The following is an 18,310-nucleotide window of genomic DNA, read 5'->3' on the forward strand; positions in this document are numbered from 1 at the left end:
ATCATGGTTCATATCATATAGGCCTGGGCGATATGGCTGAAAACTGTATCACGATACATTTTTTTTTATATCGGTTGACAAAATGGGGACCAGGGAAAAAATACATTAAATGTAAGCATTTGTATTTAAGATGTTACAATTCTCTGATTATAATTTTCTCAGTTTTTATGGAGGAAAAGAAAGGAAATGTAAACACAAACGTGGAAAACAATCAATGTTAAAGTTCCACAATCACATTGAACACTTAACAATAACTTCATAAAATGAAAGTGCAAAAATAAGGAATAGGTAATGAATGCTTAATAAAGTGTAACAAAATAGTAATCTTTAATATATTGTGCGTGTGTGTGTGTGTGTTTGTGTGTTTGTGTGTGTGTGTGTGTGTGTGTGTGTGTGTGTGTGTGTGTGTGCGCGCGTGCGTGCGTGCATTTATACATACATACAGTGTGTATATATAAATATATGTATATATACATATACACACACACACACATATATATATATGTATATATATATATATATGTACACACATATATGTATATACACATCTATGTGTATATATATATATATTGTGTTTGTGTGTATATGTATGTATATATGTATGTACACATATGTGTGTGTGTGTGTATATGTATGTTAGGGGTGTAACAGTACACAACAATTTCGGTTCGGTACGTACCTCGGTTCAGAGGTCACGGTTCGGTTAATTTTCGGTACAGTGAGAAAACAACAAAATATAAATTTTTTGGTTATTTAACAAATTTGCTAAATCTCCCACCAAAAATATTTTTCTTAGTGGAATATTTGATGTGAAGTAATCGGAAACTTAGGTCAATAATTCATAATAACATTGATTTTGATTCAATATTATGTTTTGAGCAATGACAGTTTGAACAAAAAAAACAGCTTTTTTTATTAGTCAACGTTGCAACTTTTCCAAAATTATATTTAGCCTTTAAAGGGGAACATTATCACAATTTCAAAAGGGTTAAAAACAAAAATCAGTTCCCAGTGGCTTGTTTTATTTTTCGAAGTTTATTCCAAAATTTTACACCTCCCGGAATATCCCTGAAAAAAGCTTTAAAGTTCTTGATTTTCGCTATTTGCGATGCGGACTGTCCATTTCTGTATATATACTGTATATATGTAAACATATATACAGTGTACATATATACATACACACACACACACACACACACACACACATATATATATATATGTAGGTGTGGGAAAAATCACAAGACTACTTCATCTCTACAGAACTGTTTCATGAGGGGTTCCCTCAATCATCAGGAGATTTTTCTCCTGATGATTGAGGGAACCCCTCATGAAACAGTTCTGTAGAGATGAAGTAGTCTTGTGATTTTTCCCACACCTACATATTGCGCTCTACCACGGTATCGAGCACTATTCTCTGGATAATCCAATCAAGACACATATATATATATATATATATATATATATATATTAGGGCTGGGCAACGATTAAAATTTTTAATCGAAGTTAATCGCACTATTTCTCCGATTAATCGCGATTAACTGCACTGTATACGCAAAGCCCAATAATGAATTCAAAAGTAGTGTGTAGTGCACCTTTATTGGAATATTCTCCCACATGAACAAAAGCACCAAAACATTTGTTGTGCAAACACAATTTAAATCAGTCCTTGTTAAACAGTAGCAGTTAAATAGCATATTTTATGAAAATCAACTCAAAAAATGTAAATACAAACATTTAAGCTTACTGCCACTGCCAGGGTATTTAAGTTATCCTGTTTGTTATGGAAAATAAATATAATCTACATACAAATCTCTGAGCCACAATCATAACATCTGAACAGGCAATTTCTGAGGTAACAGCAGAAACATTTTTTTTATCAGGGATCTTATGTTTAAAAAAACCTATATTATAGGTAGTGGGCTGTTTTAGGGAATTTTTGATCAAATTATCCGTAGTAGCAATATTAATAATGTTGTGTTTATTCCGCGTAGTGCACTTAAAATAATTATGACCATATCTAGGAATTGATATGATGGGAATTTTCCGATTGTTTGCTTGGTGCTTTGATAAACTGAACGCATCATATACATGGTACTATATTTTGATGTTATGAGCCAGGGAAATAAAGAACTAGCCTACCCAGCATGCAACAGGAGTGACGAGCATGCGCGGTAGCCCGGTATAGGTTGTGTGTCGCCATGACGGCATCTTGTATGTTGTGATATGCACGCTCTGAAAGTAAACGTTAAGAACTCTGCCAACACTCTTCGTCTGCATTATTCATAAATAGACAGACAACACATATACTCCGCTGCTTCACAGGCCGCTGGATGTAGCCGGCAAAGTATTCCCATGCTAGCTAGCCGGTCTAGCAAGCACGCGTCTATCAGTCCAAAACGGCCCGATGTATCCACATCCTCAATTGTCTGGCGGTCGTAAGTGATCCCGGCGTGACCACGCTGTAAGCCAGCCATGACATTTGCAGAATTGTCCGGTATTTTTGCCAAATGTTCCATCTTTACCAAGAGCTCCTCGATGCCGAAGCCCGTCCGGGCGTCCCCATCTTGTTTAGAAATGGCGTTAACAAAATAAAAGCATGTAAACAACATACGCAAATGTGCGATAAAATAATTGTCGGCGTTAATAGATTGATGAATTAACTCGTAATTAACGCATTAATTTGCCCACCCCTAATATATATATATATATATATATATATATACACACAGTATATATAGTTGGTGCAAGGATAGAGCCTCCCTTGATTCATGGCTGAGACCAGGGATCTTGGGCTTGAAAAGGTTTGTGACCACTGGTGTAACTGCTGTAATGTTTTGTACGACTTGCATCCATAAACACTACAAATTTTGCACCAGTTGAGGAAAAAACTTTATAGGGACTACAATTTTTAATTTCACTTTCAAAATGAGTTGAGCCTCACTCCATTGTATTCATTCTTTCAGGTTGGGGACTTTGGCGACGCCAACAGCTGGCCCACTCCGGGGGAGATTGCAACGAAAGACATTCAGGTAGGAGTTTTGATGTTTGTTGTGTAAAGGAGACACAGCCTCATCCTTGAGAGCTTTGGAGGGTCTCATGTTTGCTGCAATGCTCTCCAGTGTCTATCGGATACTTGTTGCTGTTGAAAAGTGCTACCATGCAGTTGTTTCTTGACAGCATCTTGGTGCTTTGTTCATCTTAATGATTCATTGATATATAGAGAAATACCTCCAACAAACCTCAGTCTACTGGTTTCCAAAAAGCTCTTTTTCGCCCTCAGGTGGATACTTACTGTACAAATTAATAAATCCCAGCCAGACTGTGTTGCTGGACTAGACATTGACAGGCAAGTAATTATAGGTGATTGTCACCGAGAGTTGGGTGTTCAAGTCTTCATTGGTGCAAATGAATGTTGTTTTCTGTCAGGGATGATCTGAAACACATTCTCTTGTATTGTTAAATACAGAGGTGTCCAAGGTGCAACCTGGTACTATTTTTTTAAATGGCCTGTGGGACATTGTAAAAACACCATTACAAATGAAAAACATAAAAATGTGACATAAAAGAGTATACAGTTAAGAGGTAAAGAGAAAAAGTTGCAACGTTGACTAATAAATAGGGGTTTAGCGATTTGTTTTTAACAATTCGATTTGATAATTGTGGTTGCCAATACTAATTAGGGACAATCAAATTTTTTAGAACGATACGATCTAAAACGATTTCTGTAAGTTGAGATCAATTTAGTAACTTTTTTCAGCAAAAAAAATCAAGCAGTGTGACTGAAAGAAATAATGGAAACTGGACACTGCAGGTCCAATTAGTGCTGGGCGAGATGACGATACATATTGTGGGCACGATAGAAAAACGTCCATCATGCCATTTCTATTTTTATCGTTCCAAGCGATAGGCTGTATTTTATTCATTGGGCTTGTGCCATCAGATGATCCATAGTAACAACAACAATAATTGCACATTCAGTAAGTGTATTTGGTGTCAAACGGGAGAGACAACAATATTTTCTTACAAAGAAAATAATGCGTTGACATGTAGGCTCGCATTTCTCTTTCCAGTTTTGCGACATGACGTCGCTTTATGTGCCTTCTTTGTGTCCAGCGTCTCCCGCCGTTGCGGGTTACTTGGGTTACACACATGAGGGGATCATTGTTAGCAAACATGGAGACAGGACGGGTAGGTAATGCGCTGGCAGAAAAACAAATTTAACCCCCACAATCAGCAGAGACGGAGTCTCAGGACAAACTCCTACCCAAACGAAGGGGTAGCTCGTCAGTCCGGCTTTATTTATCGCTGCCTGCAAACTACTTATTTGCCAGAGGATCACACACGATAGCCTAAGGTATGTGTGGAAGTTAACGTTATTATTGTTGGGTTTTCTAACATACCTCTGAATAGAGTGTAAGGGTGTACCTTTGCCTGCAGTATCCAGTTTATTATTAAACTGTCTCGTCAGACTTTATGTAGTGTTAGTGTTCATGTGGCTGTGTGTGGCAGTGAACCCTGAAAAATGTGTTTTGTTGCCATTGTTTTTTGCTATAAAAAATGCATTTGTTTAAGTCACTTGCAAATAAAGTGAGAATAAAAGGTAAGTGGTCATGTACAGTGGGGCAAAAAAGTATTTAGTCAGCCACCGACTGTGCAAGTTCTCCCACATAAAATGATGACAAAGGTCTGTAATTTTCATCATAGGTACACTTCAACTGTGAGAGACAGAATGTGAAAAAAAAAATCCAGGAATTCACATTGGAGTAATTTGAAAGAATTTATTTGTAAATTATGGTGGAAAATAAGTATTTGGTCAACCATTCAAAGCTCTCACTGATAGGAGGGTTTGGCTCAAAATCTCACGATACATGGCCCCGTTTATTCTTTCCTTAACACTGATCAACCGTCCTGTTCCTTGAGCAGAAAAACAGTCCCAAAGCAGGATGTTTCCACCCCCATGCTTCACATTAGGTATGTTGCTCTTGGGATGCAACTCAGTATTCTTCTTCCTCCAAACACGACGAGTTGAGTTTATACCAAAAAGTTCTATTTTGGTTTCATCTGACCACACGACATTCTCCCAATCCTCTGCTGTATCATCCATGTGCTCTCTGGCAAACTTCAGACGGGCCTGGACATGCACCGACTGAAGCAGGGGGACACGTCTGGCACTGCAGGATTTGATTCCCTGTGGGCAGAGGGTGTTACTGATGGTAACCTTTGTTACTTTGGTCCCATCTCTCTGCAGGCCATTCACCAGGTCCCCCCGTGTGGCTCTGGAATTTTTGCTCACCGTTCTCATGATCATTTTGACCCCACCGGATGAAATCTTGCGTGGAGCCCCAAATCGAGGGAGATTATCAGTGGTCTTGTATGTCATCCATTTTCTGATAATTGCTCCCAGAGTTGATTTTTTCACACTAAGCTGCTTGCCTATTGTAGATTCACTTTTCCCAGTCTGGTGCAGGTCTACAATTCTTTTCCTGGTGTCCTTCGACAGTTCTCTGGTATTGGCCATAGTGGAGTTTGGAGTCTGACTGTTTGAGACTGTGGACAGGTGTCTTTTATACAGATAACGAGTTCAAACAAGTGCCATTAATACAGGTAATGAGTGAAGGACAGAAGAGCTTCTTAAAGAAGTTGTTACAGGTCTGAGAGAGCCAAATACTTATTTTCCACCATAATTTACAAATAAATTCTTTAAAATTCTTACAATGTGAATTCCTGGATATTTTTTCACATTCTGTCTCTCACAGTTGAAGTGTACCTATGATGAAAATTACAGACCTCTGTCATCATTTTACGTGGGAGAACTTGCACAATCGGTGCTGACTAAATACTTTTTTGCCCCACTGTATGTTGTTAATTTTTTCATATAACTGAAAGCACTAGGTCCACTATTCCTATTTTGTGTAAGAGAATGATGGTAGATATAAATGAATTACGGATACAAATGAGCAAATAAACAACAACTAATGGTCAATGCATTCATATCACATATGAATAAAGTGCAACTTTAAGTTGAAGCAACAAAAGGAAACCTTTTCTGCTCACATTTTCAACATTCAAGACTTTTTCAATGAAATTGCAGTAGCCAACATTTTAACGGTAGATTTACCTGCTAAATAAAGTTCCCCAACTTTTTCTTTATTCTGTTCTCTGCCCTGGCGTCGCCGATGACGGACGGGTATGCGGAAGCATGGATGCCCCATCACCCCTAATGATGGCGTTGGTCCTTTGCTTCCTAACTTCCATAGCCTCCTTCATCCACTTATTGTATTTATTTATTTCTAAAGAAGTGACTTTTCCTTGCCTGCTAGTTGTTGTCGCTTCATGTTGTGTTGCCCCGCTGTCACTCCCGTTTTGTTGGAGTCTTTTTTGCCTTAAAGTTATGTTTTGGCTTTGGGTTATTGGAATATTTTTGTGTTGTAATTAATGATATTTTCTGGTGGCGTTGGAGTTTGTAAAGACCTTTCTCAACCACTGTAGCGAAACGCCATTTTTGTTTTGATAAAGTCACAGATGGTGAAAATCGACCGAGCTTTTAACGTCCTTATTTTAAAACGTGCTAAACTTCATATGTAGTCTGCTGATCTTAAATACAATGTTTTCCTTTTTGTGTAAGCGATAAAATTGATCGATTCCAGGGTTTCCCCGAGACTGCCACGATACCTTTAGCGGTTGCGGCGCGGTCACTATTAGAGGTGGGGGAAATAATCGATTTTTAGATGCATCGCAGTTCGGACATGGATGATTATAGAAACGATAAGCAAATCGATAATCTATTTGTTGTAAATAAAGTAATGCAGACAGCTCTAAAATGTGGCTGACTGCAGCGGGCCACCTCAAAATTATTGTCGTTATGAATTATTAACCTACTTAAGGCTCCAATTACTTCACATGAATTGATTAACGTGGACCCCGACTTAAACAAGTTGAAAAACTTATTTGGGTGTTACCATTTAGTGGTCAATTGTACGGAATATGTACTGTACTGTGCAATCTACTAATAAAAGTATCAATCAATCAATCAAACATCAAACAATCCGCTCTGAAATGTTTTAAAAGTGGGAAATATTGCATATTTTTTGTTTTTTCTATTAAACAGGATTTTCTTTATTAAAAAGAAGTACAACATAGAAACATTTTTAAACATATCGACTGATCTTATTAAGTTGATTTAGACATAGGCGTTGGAAAAATAAAATACTTATATTTTATGTTTTTTATGGGTCTGGGTCTCGGGGGCAAAACTTGATGGTTACCCGAAATGTTCAAAGAGCCATATTGGACAAAAACAAATCTATCAGAGTCACAAACAATTAAAAACCTTATATAAATCTTATAATGAAAGCATGATGTGTCTATAATAGCTACATTACACTGTAAGCTCTTATCTGTAAGACTTGTGCTGTATTTGGATTTGATGTTGTTCATGTTTGAGAATATCTGCTTGCACAGCTATTTTGTTTGCAACAGCCACCTGCCTGGCACCATAAAAGTGTGTCGCAGGCTGACGCAAATCTTCGTTCACAGAAATGTTGAATTTTGATATTTATTCTACAAATTTTTACAACATTGGAAAACCGTCTTTCTGTGGCAGCATCGGAGAAAGTTCTACATGTACACCAAGGGTGGCCACACTTTTTCAGTTATCAAATGACCAATGTGATCCACCTCACACACACACTGGTGTATTACCTTATTCTAATGACTTGCATTGCTTGTAATCAGACAGGTTTCACAGCAGTTGCTGATGAGCTCGACAACTTTGAAATTACATTTGTGAAGGGGAAAAAGTTCTCTCTTCCAACACCACATGAAAGTGGTTATTTTTAGCTTCTTATGTGTCCAGCTTCCATACTCCTTTTCATACCGTTTATAAGATACATTGGAGTTAATTCCTCAGTTGCTTTTATTTTGTTGGCGCAGGCAGCACTTTTATTGTGAAAACAGGAACCGTGCAGTCGGTCTTTACACTTTTGACAGCCAGTACGGAGAGAGAGTTTGTTGAAATAAGAAGTGCTTTTTACATTCCCGATTGTTTTTTTTTTTTCCCTGTATACTAAGCTCGCAGCAGCCAGCGTCATTGCGCAAGATCCTCCCTTGCCGTGAATGTCAATCAAGTGACAACAGTGACGTCGTAGTGAATATTAATGATCAGTCACTTTTAGGTCTACTTCTTTCTTAATGCCTCGCGATCGAGTCACACACCCTCCCTATTTGGCTGGTAGCTCGCGATCCATCTAATGGGCACCCCTGATGTAAACAAACTGCTGCATCACAGGCCACATGACGAGGGGGCGTTCATGGACCGCCAAAATTAGAAGGACAAATCTAATTTAAAACATTCGTGTGCTCGTACAACACTGAAATCCTTTAGCATATCAGTGTGTGGAATTAAATTATGGAATGGATTACCCAAAGAAATCCAACAAAGCACCAATATGATTCAGTTTACGGGACTGTTCAATCTACAAGTGTTCACAAAGTACACAGAACAAGAATTATGATGAAAATCCAGAACTTTTTTTAAATTTATTTTTATTTTTTGAGACATAAATTATGTATTTAATATTTGTTTAATTACTATAGATAGTATAGGGCTGGGTGATATGGCCTTTTATAAATATCTCTATTTTTAGGCCATGTCAGGATACACAATATATATCTCGATATTTTGCCTTAGCCTTGAATGAACACTTGATGCATATAATCACAGCAGTATGATGATTCTATGTGTCTACATTAAAACATTGTTGTTCATACTGCATTAATATATGCTCAATTTAAATTTTAATGCAGAGAAGGAAATCACAACTAAGTCATTTTAGCAAAACTGTATTTATAAAACAGTTTTTAAGCAGGGACACAAACATTCATGTCATTTCCAAAACAGAAAGTGCAAGATTGTCAGAGACATTTTAAAACAAGCTATTAGTGCACTTTTGTGCATGATGTCACTAAGATGACATATCAAAACAACACTAAATTAAAGTGTAGTTTTTGTACAGAATGCCACTACAATAGTTAAGAAAAAAAATAAAATGCATTATGTGCATGATATCACACAAAATATTTCAATAAGTGTCAAATACAAATGAGCTGCAGAATAGGAAATCTTTTCTATGTGGTAGGTTCCAGCGGACGTTATCTCCTTCTGTTATTATTATTTTTTTTTTACGGTGTTGATGTGGAAATATTTGCTTGGGCATTTTGTTGGTGTGGTACCGGCCGGAGATGTTAACATGGAGAATTTCAAGCACTAGCATTCTCTAGCAGTTGACTTTTCAAATGATGCTACATTAGCAGTGCTGCTACTTTTTGTAGCAACTTATTTGCCGCATAAATGTTGAACATATTCCCGCTTGAAGCCAAACCACCGGCAGACAATGGATCCCCTGCCCCTTTTCTTGGGAATTACTTCTTCCTCCATTTGTTAGCAGATTCGCACCTTCTCTCTCTCGTATTACCACCCGCACCACACAGTTAGCATCACAGCTAACGTTAACATGTCATCACCTCTCTGCTCCGCGGGAGCGTGTGACTTGTGTAAGAAGGTGTGCTTTTTTTAAGTGTCTGTGAGAAGGAGAGACAAGAGAGTGGGAAACGCATGCAGTGTAATGCCTGCAGCTAAAAGCAACTGCGTGAGAACGTGTACTCGAATATCACGATAGTCATTTTCTATATTGCACATACTTCTTCCTCCATTTGTTAGCAGATTCGCACCTTCTCTCTCTCGTATTACCACCCGCACCACACAGTTAGCATCACAGCTAACGTTAACATGTCGTCACCTCTCTGCTCCGCGGGAGCGTGTGACGTGTGTAAGAAGGTGTGCTTTTTTTAAGTGTCTGTGAGAAGGAGAGACAAGAGAGTGGGAAACGCATGCAGTGTAATGCCTGCAGCTAAAAGCAACTGCGTGAGAACGTGTACTCGAATATCACGATATAGTAATTTTCTATATTGCACAGAGACAAGCCCGCGATATATTGAGTATATTAATAAATCCCCCAGCCGTACTATGGTAAATGTATTTATTTATTTGTTCACTGTTATGTTACAGAGAACAAGGAAATAGGATAAAATTGCTATGGTATGAAAAGGGGTAGGATTAAATAAGCTCAGGTTCTTCCTACTCCTTTTCGGACGTGCTGTATTGAAACAACTGGAAATATGTGATGAAGGGCATTGTATTTTATGCATGTTCGAAATAAACTGAACTGAAAATGGCGCTCGCAAAATAGTCTCATCAGTGAAACGTAAACACAAACATTAAACAGCGGACTTTCTAACAATTTTGAAGGTTTGTGTCCTGTTTGTCCTACAGAAACTATACTAAAACAAAAAAATATATTCCTCTCAATTTTCATACATTTTTGAAAACGCTTCAGGGAGCCACTAAGGTGGCGCTCAAGAGGCGCGTGAAAAATATCAACACGGCCCCCTTATGGTTTGGTTTTTCAGTGTGTGGCCCTCAGTGGAGTTTTCGACACGATTGGTTTAATACAAAAGTGAGCTGCTCTGTATCCAATAGACGAAGGAAAAATGATGAAAATATCAATAAGACCCCTCAAGCCCAAACACCTGTTGCATGGCTGCTAACGTACCTCTTCCAACCATACATACCGTTATAGGGTCCTCCCCCACCCTCTTGAGCTGTCAGCTATTTTGGATCCGGCGGCAGTGTGTGGCCCGCTAAACTCCCCTAATTTAGACACCCAGATCCGAGGGAACGTGAGAGTGCGCGCACGTTGCTCAGCAGGAAAATGTAGGTCACCATCACTAAAAGCCAGGAATAACTAACACTGTAGGGTAGCAGGGGGTGGAATTTGGAAGGCCAAGGCCTGGGAAGGGATGTCCTTTTAGGGGATTCCCTTTTAGTAAGCCGCCCCTGGATCGCAGCAGCTATTCTTAGGGGACTGTACATCTTGTCATATGAGGTGTGCATGCTGGTTGCTCAGGTTGAAAAAGCGGACTCATGTTGAGCGTGTTATTCAACTACCTGGGCATGAATGACCATGCGGATACAGGCAGGATTGCTACGTTCTTAAAAGATACAAGTTCTGTTCTGCCACCAACGACGGCGCTTGTTTGTGCTTGAATTAATAACCTTTCAGGGCAATCCCTCTCCTTTTTGTTCCATCCCATCGCACATCCTCCTCACCTTGCACACTCATTCAGTTATGCATGTTCATTCCCTCGCACATCTGTGAAGACGTCCTTCTCCAGCAATTCTCCTAAGCTTGCAGTGTCCAAAGTGTAGCAATTTGTGGACCAAATAGGGGAAAACAGAAAAAAATTTTTTTTTTTTTTCAAAGGTAACTCTAATAATTATACGCTTTGTTACCTCAACCCAAAAACAAGGGTTCTTTAAAAGCCCATTTAAGATTTCGTCATGTATTTAAATACATTGGAACCTCTATTTACAAACGTAATTGATTCTTGAACATGGTTCGTAAACGGAAAGGTTTGTATAGTGAATCAGAGTTCCCAATAAGAAACAATGTAAACATGAATAATTGGTCCTAGCCTCGACAGATGTTCCGATATTAGTCAAAAAAATAAAGTGTACACTTTCAAGACAGTATGTATGTATGTATGTATATATATATATATATATATATATATATATATATATATATATATATATATATATATATATTAGGGATGCACCGAAATGAAAATTTGTGGCTGAAGCCGAATAAAATGTAAACGCTTGGCCGAATACCGAATAATGAATGCAGTTTTTCACAATTTTTTAAATATTGCACAAATAGCCTAGAATAAATATTTAGACATGTTTTTCAAATAAAGTAATTTTTTATTGAATATTGACATTTTTTTAATATTCCAGTAGTCTTTGCTTTTCAAAAAAAGCACAGTTTTTCATTTATATTAGGCCTTCAAACAAAACATGCATTCCAAAAAAGATAAAGTGCATTAAAGTGGATAAACCCACAACAAATGAATTATTGTCCTTTTGGCAAAAGTCTGCTTAGCCACAGTAGATATGCTAATAATGTAGACAGAAGGCTTAAGTAAATCTCAATTAAGTGTGTGCTTGTAACCTCATACACTTATACAGGTAGCCTACACAACAGGCTAATAATGTAAACAGAGGCCCCACGAAATCTCAATAAGTGTGTGCTTGTAACCTCATACACTTATACAAGTACACAACATATCCCAACGTCACCACGTCACTGCACGTTGGTTGATTGCGTCACCACGTCAAAAACTTGCGTCACATGCCACTATTCGGCCTTGTTCCTAACTCATTCCACCGAAGGCCGAATGTGGCTTTTTTTGCCATATTCGGCCGAATATATTCGGTTACCGATTAATCGGTGCATCCCTAATATATATATATATATATACACATATTATGTTATAGGGTGTAATGGCTCATCAATCTTTTTTTATCCAAACAATAGCAAGCTTAACTGTCAACCTTGTTCATCTACTCCAAAATGTTAACTATGTTGCTATAATAAAAAACAAAAAAGGACCTCAGGTCAGTGAATATTTGTGGCATTTTTTGAACACTCTGGGATCACCTGACAGTCGCTGCTAGAGATCCTTCATCGGCTTTTGTCCCCGGTAGTGCCGCCTTCTTCGCTGTAATGAAGGTCCGCTCCGGCGTATTTTTCCCTAAAACGTTCTGTCTCATTACAATTAGACGTGCTGCAAAACAAGTTCCCTTTCACCGATAAAGTATTTGAAGTAAAGTAGCCAGAAGCCGGAGGCTAACTAGCTAAAATGCTAGCGTAAAGCGGTTGCCTGGCAACCCAAAGCTATACAACGAGACTGAGAGTTTGAACGCATTAAAATGTCTTATTTTGAACCATTTAAATTTTTAAGGTTATTGTGGAAACATTTGTTAAAATCAGGTTAAAATTCATTTATTTTAAAGCTTTCATGCAATTATGTTACCCTAAAACGTCTTTACGCTAAAAATGATCTGGGTAAAACAAAAGATTATTTTCTTCATTCATTTTTGTTTTTGTACTTTAATATCTCTTCAGAAATATTTTAATTACTGTACATGTTTTTTTTGAATGAAATTACAGCTAATTACATAACCTTCGAGCCTGTTTAAGTAGCTGAATGCTGCTAATAGGCTAATTAATGTAATTGTGCCAAATAATATATGCGAGGCAGATAGCGCTTTGAGTACCTTGAAGGTAGAAAAGCGCTATACAAGTACAACCCATTTATATATGTATAAAACTTCTGAGTATACGTATTTATGATATTAAAAATAATAAAGTGATCCCGGCATCCTTTGCTTTTTCAGTATGTGGAAGGTTAGGACACCCTGTCATAAACACTCCCATTTATCAGGCCGTCTTATAGTTTTGTCATCTCATATTTGTGTGTGTGTGTGTGGTTCCACCAACAGCGTTCAGGGTGTGTTTGATTGTGTCATCTTGGTCCACGTCATTGTCTCCTCTAAACTTGCTCTTCCCTCCCTTCCTCCTCTGTTCAGATCGAGGCAGTGACACGGACCGTGTCCTGCCCGCCGACTGTCAGGCAGGTCAAAGACTCGTGGAGATCCCCTGTAAGTTCAACCGGCAGCCCGTAAATATGACCTATGCCTGCAACTTGCCTGCCTGTTGACAAACCCAGCCGCTATTCAGCTCGACATCAATATCGCGCTTAGGTGTAAATTATGAAAAAGGAAAATAATATCTACGAGTATATTTTTATACTGTTTAGGATATCGCCTTAAGGAAGGACCCTATTTAAGAGTGTTTGTAAAATTGCGTCCAACAGGCGTGTGAGAGATGGCAATCACAATGAAATGTATTGACTAATCAAACCTTGTCATTCCTAAAAGTGTCCTGTCTGAGCTAACAGTGGGCTTAAACAAAGATGGAAGCCAAACTCGTCAGACAAATAATTTAGTTGAAAACATATGACTGATCCCTGTGGATGGGAGATATGGCCTAAAATCTATATTTCAATATATATTGCAGCCTCATGCGATAAGGATGAATAGCACGATATATTACAAACCCCGTTTCCATATGAGTTGGGAAATTGTGTTAGATGTAAATATAAACGGAATACAATGATTTGCAAATCCCTTTCAACCCATATTCAATTAAATGCACTACAAAGACAACATATATGATGTTCAAACTGATAAACATTTTTTTTTTTGTTGCAAATAATCATTAACTTTAGAATTTGATGCCAGCAACACGTGACAAAGAAGTTGGGAAAGGTGGCAATAATTACTGATAAAGTTAAGGAATGCTCATCAAACACTTATTTGGAACATCCCACAGGTGGGCAGGCTAATTGGGAACAGGTGGGTGCCTTGATTGGGTATAAAAGCAGCTTCCATGAAATGCTAAGTACCGTATTTCCTTGAATTGCCGCCGGGGCGCTAATTAATTTAAAACCTCTTCTCACTCCGGCACTTACCAAAGGCATGCAGTAAAAATTTGAGTGTGATGTAAGCGTGGACCTAAAATCCTACTGAATAGCTCTTAATCTTCTTCCCTTTATGCGATTTCAAATTACCGGTATTGAAATCAGCCTCCTCCATTTTGAAAATGATGACAGGGGAAGTGTCACTCGTGACGTCACAAGTTTGACCAGGCGGTAATACTAAGCATGCGCTAGTTGTTTTGCGAAGCGAGTTTGACCCGGCAGTAGTTCAAGACAGGGGCATACTATATGCCCTTCGGTTATTCAAGGAAATACAGTAATACACAAACAAGGATGGGGTGAGGGTCACCAATTTGTAAGCAAATTGTCGAACAGTTTTAGACCAACATTTCTCAACGAGCTATTGCAAGGAATTTATGGATTTAGGGATTTTACCATCTACGGTCCGTAAAATCATCAAAAGGTTCAGAAAATCTGAAGAAATCACTGCACGTAAGCAATGATATTACAGACCTTTGATCCCTCAGGCGGTACTGCATCAAAAACCGACATCAGTGTGTTAAAGGATATCACCACAGGGGCTCAGGAAGACTTCAGAAAACCACTGTCAGTAACTACAGTTGGTCGCTACATCTGTAAGTGCAAGTTAAAACTCTACTCTGCAAAGCGAAAGCCATTTATCATCAAAACCCAGGAACGCCGCCGGCTTCGCTGGGCCCGAGCTCATCTAAGATGGACTGATGCACAGTGGAAAAGTGTTCTGTGGTCTGACGAGTCCACATTTTAAATTATATTTGGAAACTCTGGACGTGGTGTCCTCCGGACCAAAGAGGAAAATAACTCGGTTATAGGCGCAAAGTTGAAAAGCCAGCATCTGTGATGGTATGGGGGTGTATTAGTGCCCAAGGCATGGGTAACTTACACATCTGTGAAGGCACCATTAATGCTGAAAGGTCCATACAGGTTTTGGAGCAACATATGTTGTCATCCAAGCAACGTTATCATGGATGCCCCTGCTTATTTCAGCAAGACAATGCCCAGCCACGTGTTACAACAGCGTGGTTTCGAAGTAAAAGAGTGCGGGTACTTTCCTGGCCCGCCTGCAGTCCAGACATGTCTCCCATCGAAAATGTGTGGCGCATTATGAAGCGTAAAATACGACAACAAGACCCGGACTGTTGAACAACTTAAGCTGTACATCAAGCAAGAATGGTAAAGAATTCCACTTTCAAAGCTTCAACAATAAGTTTCTTCAGTTCCCAAACATTTATTGAGTGTTGTTAAAAGAAAAGGTGATGTAACACAGTGGTGAACATGCCCTTTCCCAACTACTTTGGCACGTGTTGCAGCCATGAAATTCTAAGATGATTATTATTTGCAAAAAAAAAAAAAGTTTGAGTTTGAACATCAAATATATTGTCTTTGTAGTGCATTTAGATGAATATGGGTTGAAAAGGATTTGCAAATCATTGTATTCCGTTTATATTTACATCTAACACAATTTCCCAACTCATATGGAAACGGGGTTTGTATTTTGTATGTAAATCAGGGTTCCCCTTAATGTAACTGACTGTGGCGTGCCACCTCAGCATTTTTATTATCGCCACACCTTGTAAATGGGGGACTTTTTTAAATAATGGAATATAGCCCCCAAAATAAATCAGTCAGACGCTATTTTTAACTTTTAATACCAATCCTATGATAACAAACAGCACAATTCCAACTAGGGCTGGGCGTTAGTTATGGCCTTTTATTAATATCTCGATATTTTTAAGCCATGTCACGTTACACGATACCTATCTCGATATTTTGCCTTAGCCTTAAATTAACACCTGAGGGATATAATCACAACAGTATGATGATTATATGTGTACATTAAAACATTCTTGTTCATACTAGATTAATAATATATGCTAATTTTAAACTTTCATGCAGGGAGGGAAATTAAAACTAAGTCAATTGACCAAAACTGTATTTATTAAACAGTTATTAAACAGGGGCACAGACATTCATGTCATTTCCAAAACAGAAAGTGCAAGATTGTCAGAGACATTTTCAAAAAAGCTATTAGTGCACATCTGTGCATGATGTCACTAGGATGACGTATCAAAACACTAAATTAAAGTGCACTTTTTATACAGAACGCCACTACAATGTTTTAAAACAAATAAAGTGCACTTTTGTGCATGATGTCACACAAGATATTTCAATATCTGTCAAATAAAAATGAGCTGCATAATAGGAAAACAAATAGTGTATGTCCTTTGCTATGTGGTAGGTTCCTGCGGACGTTATCTCCTGTTGTTTACTATTTTTTTCATACGGTGTTGATCTACAATTTGTTGCTTGGGCATTTTGTTGGTGTGGCACCGAACGGAGATGTTGACATGAGTTTCAAGCACTCCTTATTCTCTAGTGGATGACTTTTCAAATCATGCTACAAAATAGCAGTGATGCAACTTTTTGCAACAAAGCTTTTGCCACATACTTGACATATTACGGTTGTCTATTCAACATATTCCCGCTTGAAGCCAAACCACCGCTAGACGATTGACCCCGTGCTGTTTTTTTGGGGAATTAATTCTTCTTCCTTCATTTGTTACCAGATTCGCGCCTTCTTTCTCGTATTACCACTCCAACCGCACCGCTTGCACCACAGCTAATGTTACCCATGCCGCTACCTCCCTGCTCCGTGAGGGTGTATGACGTTGAAGGCGCGACAGTACAGTTGTGATCAAAATTATTCAACCCCCACACAATTTTGGTGTTTTAGCAAGTTGGACATTTATTCTGTATTTTGTTTATAGTCATATCAAATAAAGATGCATTAAATAGACAAATGCAACTTGAATTACAACATTAGATTTTGTAACATGCCAAACAGTGTCATTTCTCTTAATATCTCATTGACAAAATGATTCAACCCTTTGAAGATCATAACTCTTAAGAACAGAATTTGAATAAGGTCTTTTCAATCAGGTGTTGAAAACACCTGTAGATGTGATTAGAACCATAACGAGCAACAACTAAACTGATTGAAAAAGACTGTGACGCTCAGCTTCTTGTAGATGGTCAATGGTGTATTTGCAACATGGTGAAGTCCAGGGAGTGGTCAAAGATGTCAAGAGAGGAGGTAATTTCTCTTCATAAGAAAGGATATGGATATAAGAAAATAGCAAAGACATTACACATTCCAAGAGACACAGTTGGGAGCATAATTCGCAAGTTTAAAGCTAAAGGCACAGTGGAAACAATACCTGGGCGTGGTAGAAAGAGGATGCTGTCCGGTATTTGAAGCATACAGTGGTGAAAAACCCCCGGGTAACAGCTGAGGAACTACAACAGGACATTGCAGAGGGGGGAACGCAGGTTTCGTCCCAGACAATAAGGCGCGCACTACGAGATGAAGGCCTCCATGCCAGAACTCCCAGGTGCACCCCACTTCTGACTACCAGGCACAAGAAAAATAGAATCTAGTATGCCAAAAATCATCTGGACAAACCCCAAAAGTTTTGGGAAACTGTTCTATGGAGTGATGAGACAAAAGTGGAACTCTTTGGGCCTATGAATCAACATTATGTCTGGAGGAGAAAAAATGAAGCTTACAAAGAGAAGAACACCTTGCCTACTGTTAAGCATGGTGGGGGGTCAATCATGCTCTGGGGCTGTTTCTCTGCCTCAGGTACCGGGAATCTCCAGCGCGTTCAAGGCATTATGAATTCTATTTCCTAGCAGGATATATTAGCTGCAAATGTCATGAAGTCAGTGACGAAGCTGAGGCTTGGGAGACGTTGGACCTTCCAACAGGACAAGGATCCCAAGCATACCTCCAAATCAACATCAGAGTGGTTGCAGAAGAAGGGCTGGAAGACTCTGGAGTGGCCTTCACAGTCGCCAGACCTAAATC

At 38.6% G+C, this 18,310-nt stretch overlaps 1 protein-coding gene across 4 annotated transcripts in view; it reads left to right on the forward strand.

The window, feature by feature from the left end:
• larp1 (La ribonucleoprotein 1, translational regulator) overlaps positions 1 to 18,310 on the forward strand; it is a 94,456-nt gene that overhangs the window by 35,800 nt on the left and 40,346 nt on the right. For 3 of the 4 annotated variants that reach the window (XM_061899090.1, XM_061899089.1, XM_061899088.1), the window contains exons 3-4: positions 2,964 to 3,029; positions 13,493 to 13,564. In XM_061899090.1, the coding sequence (XP_061755074.1) occupies positions 2,964 to 3,029; positions 13,493 to 13,564 (138 nt within the window). The remainder of the gene's footprint in view (positions 1 to 2,963; positions 3,030 to 13,492; positions 13,565 to 18,310) is intronic. The other variant, XM_061899091.1, reaches the window with a different exon arrangement.

Source organism: Nerophis ophidion, linkage group LG04, assembly GCF_033978795.1.
Source record: "Nerophis ophidion isolate RoL-2023_Sa linkage group LG04, RoL_Noph_v1.0, whole genome shotgun sequence".
In the NCBI taxonomy this organism is placed as follows: Eukaryota; Metazoa; Chordata; class Actinopteri; order Syngnathiformes; family Syngnathidae; genus Nerophis; species Nerophis ophidion.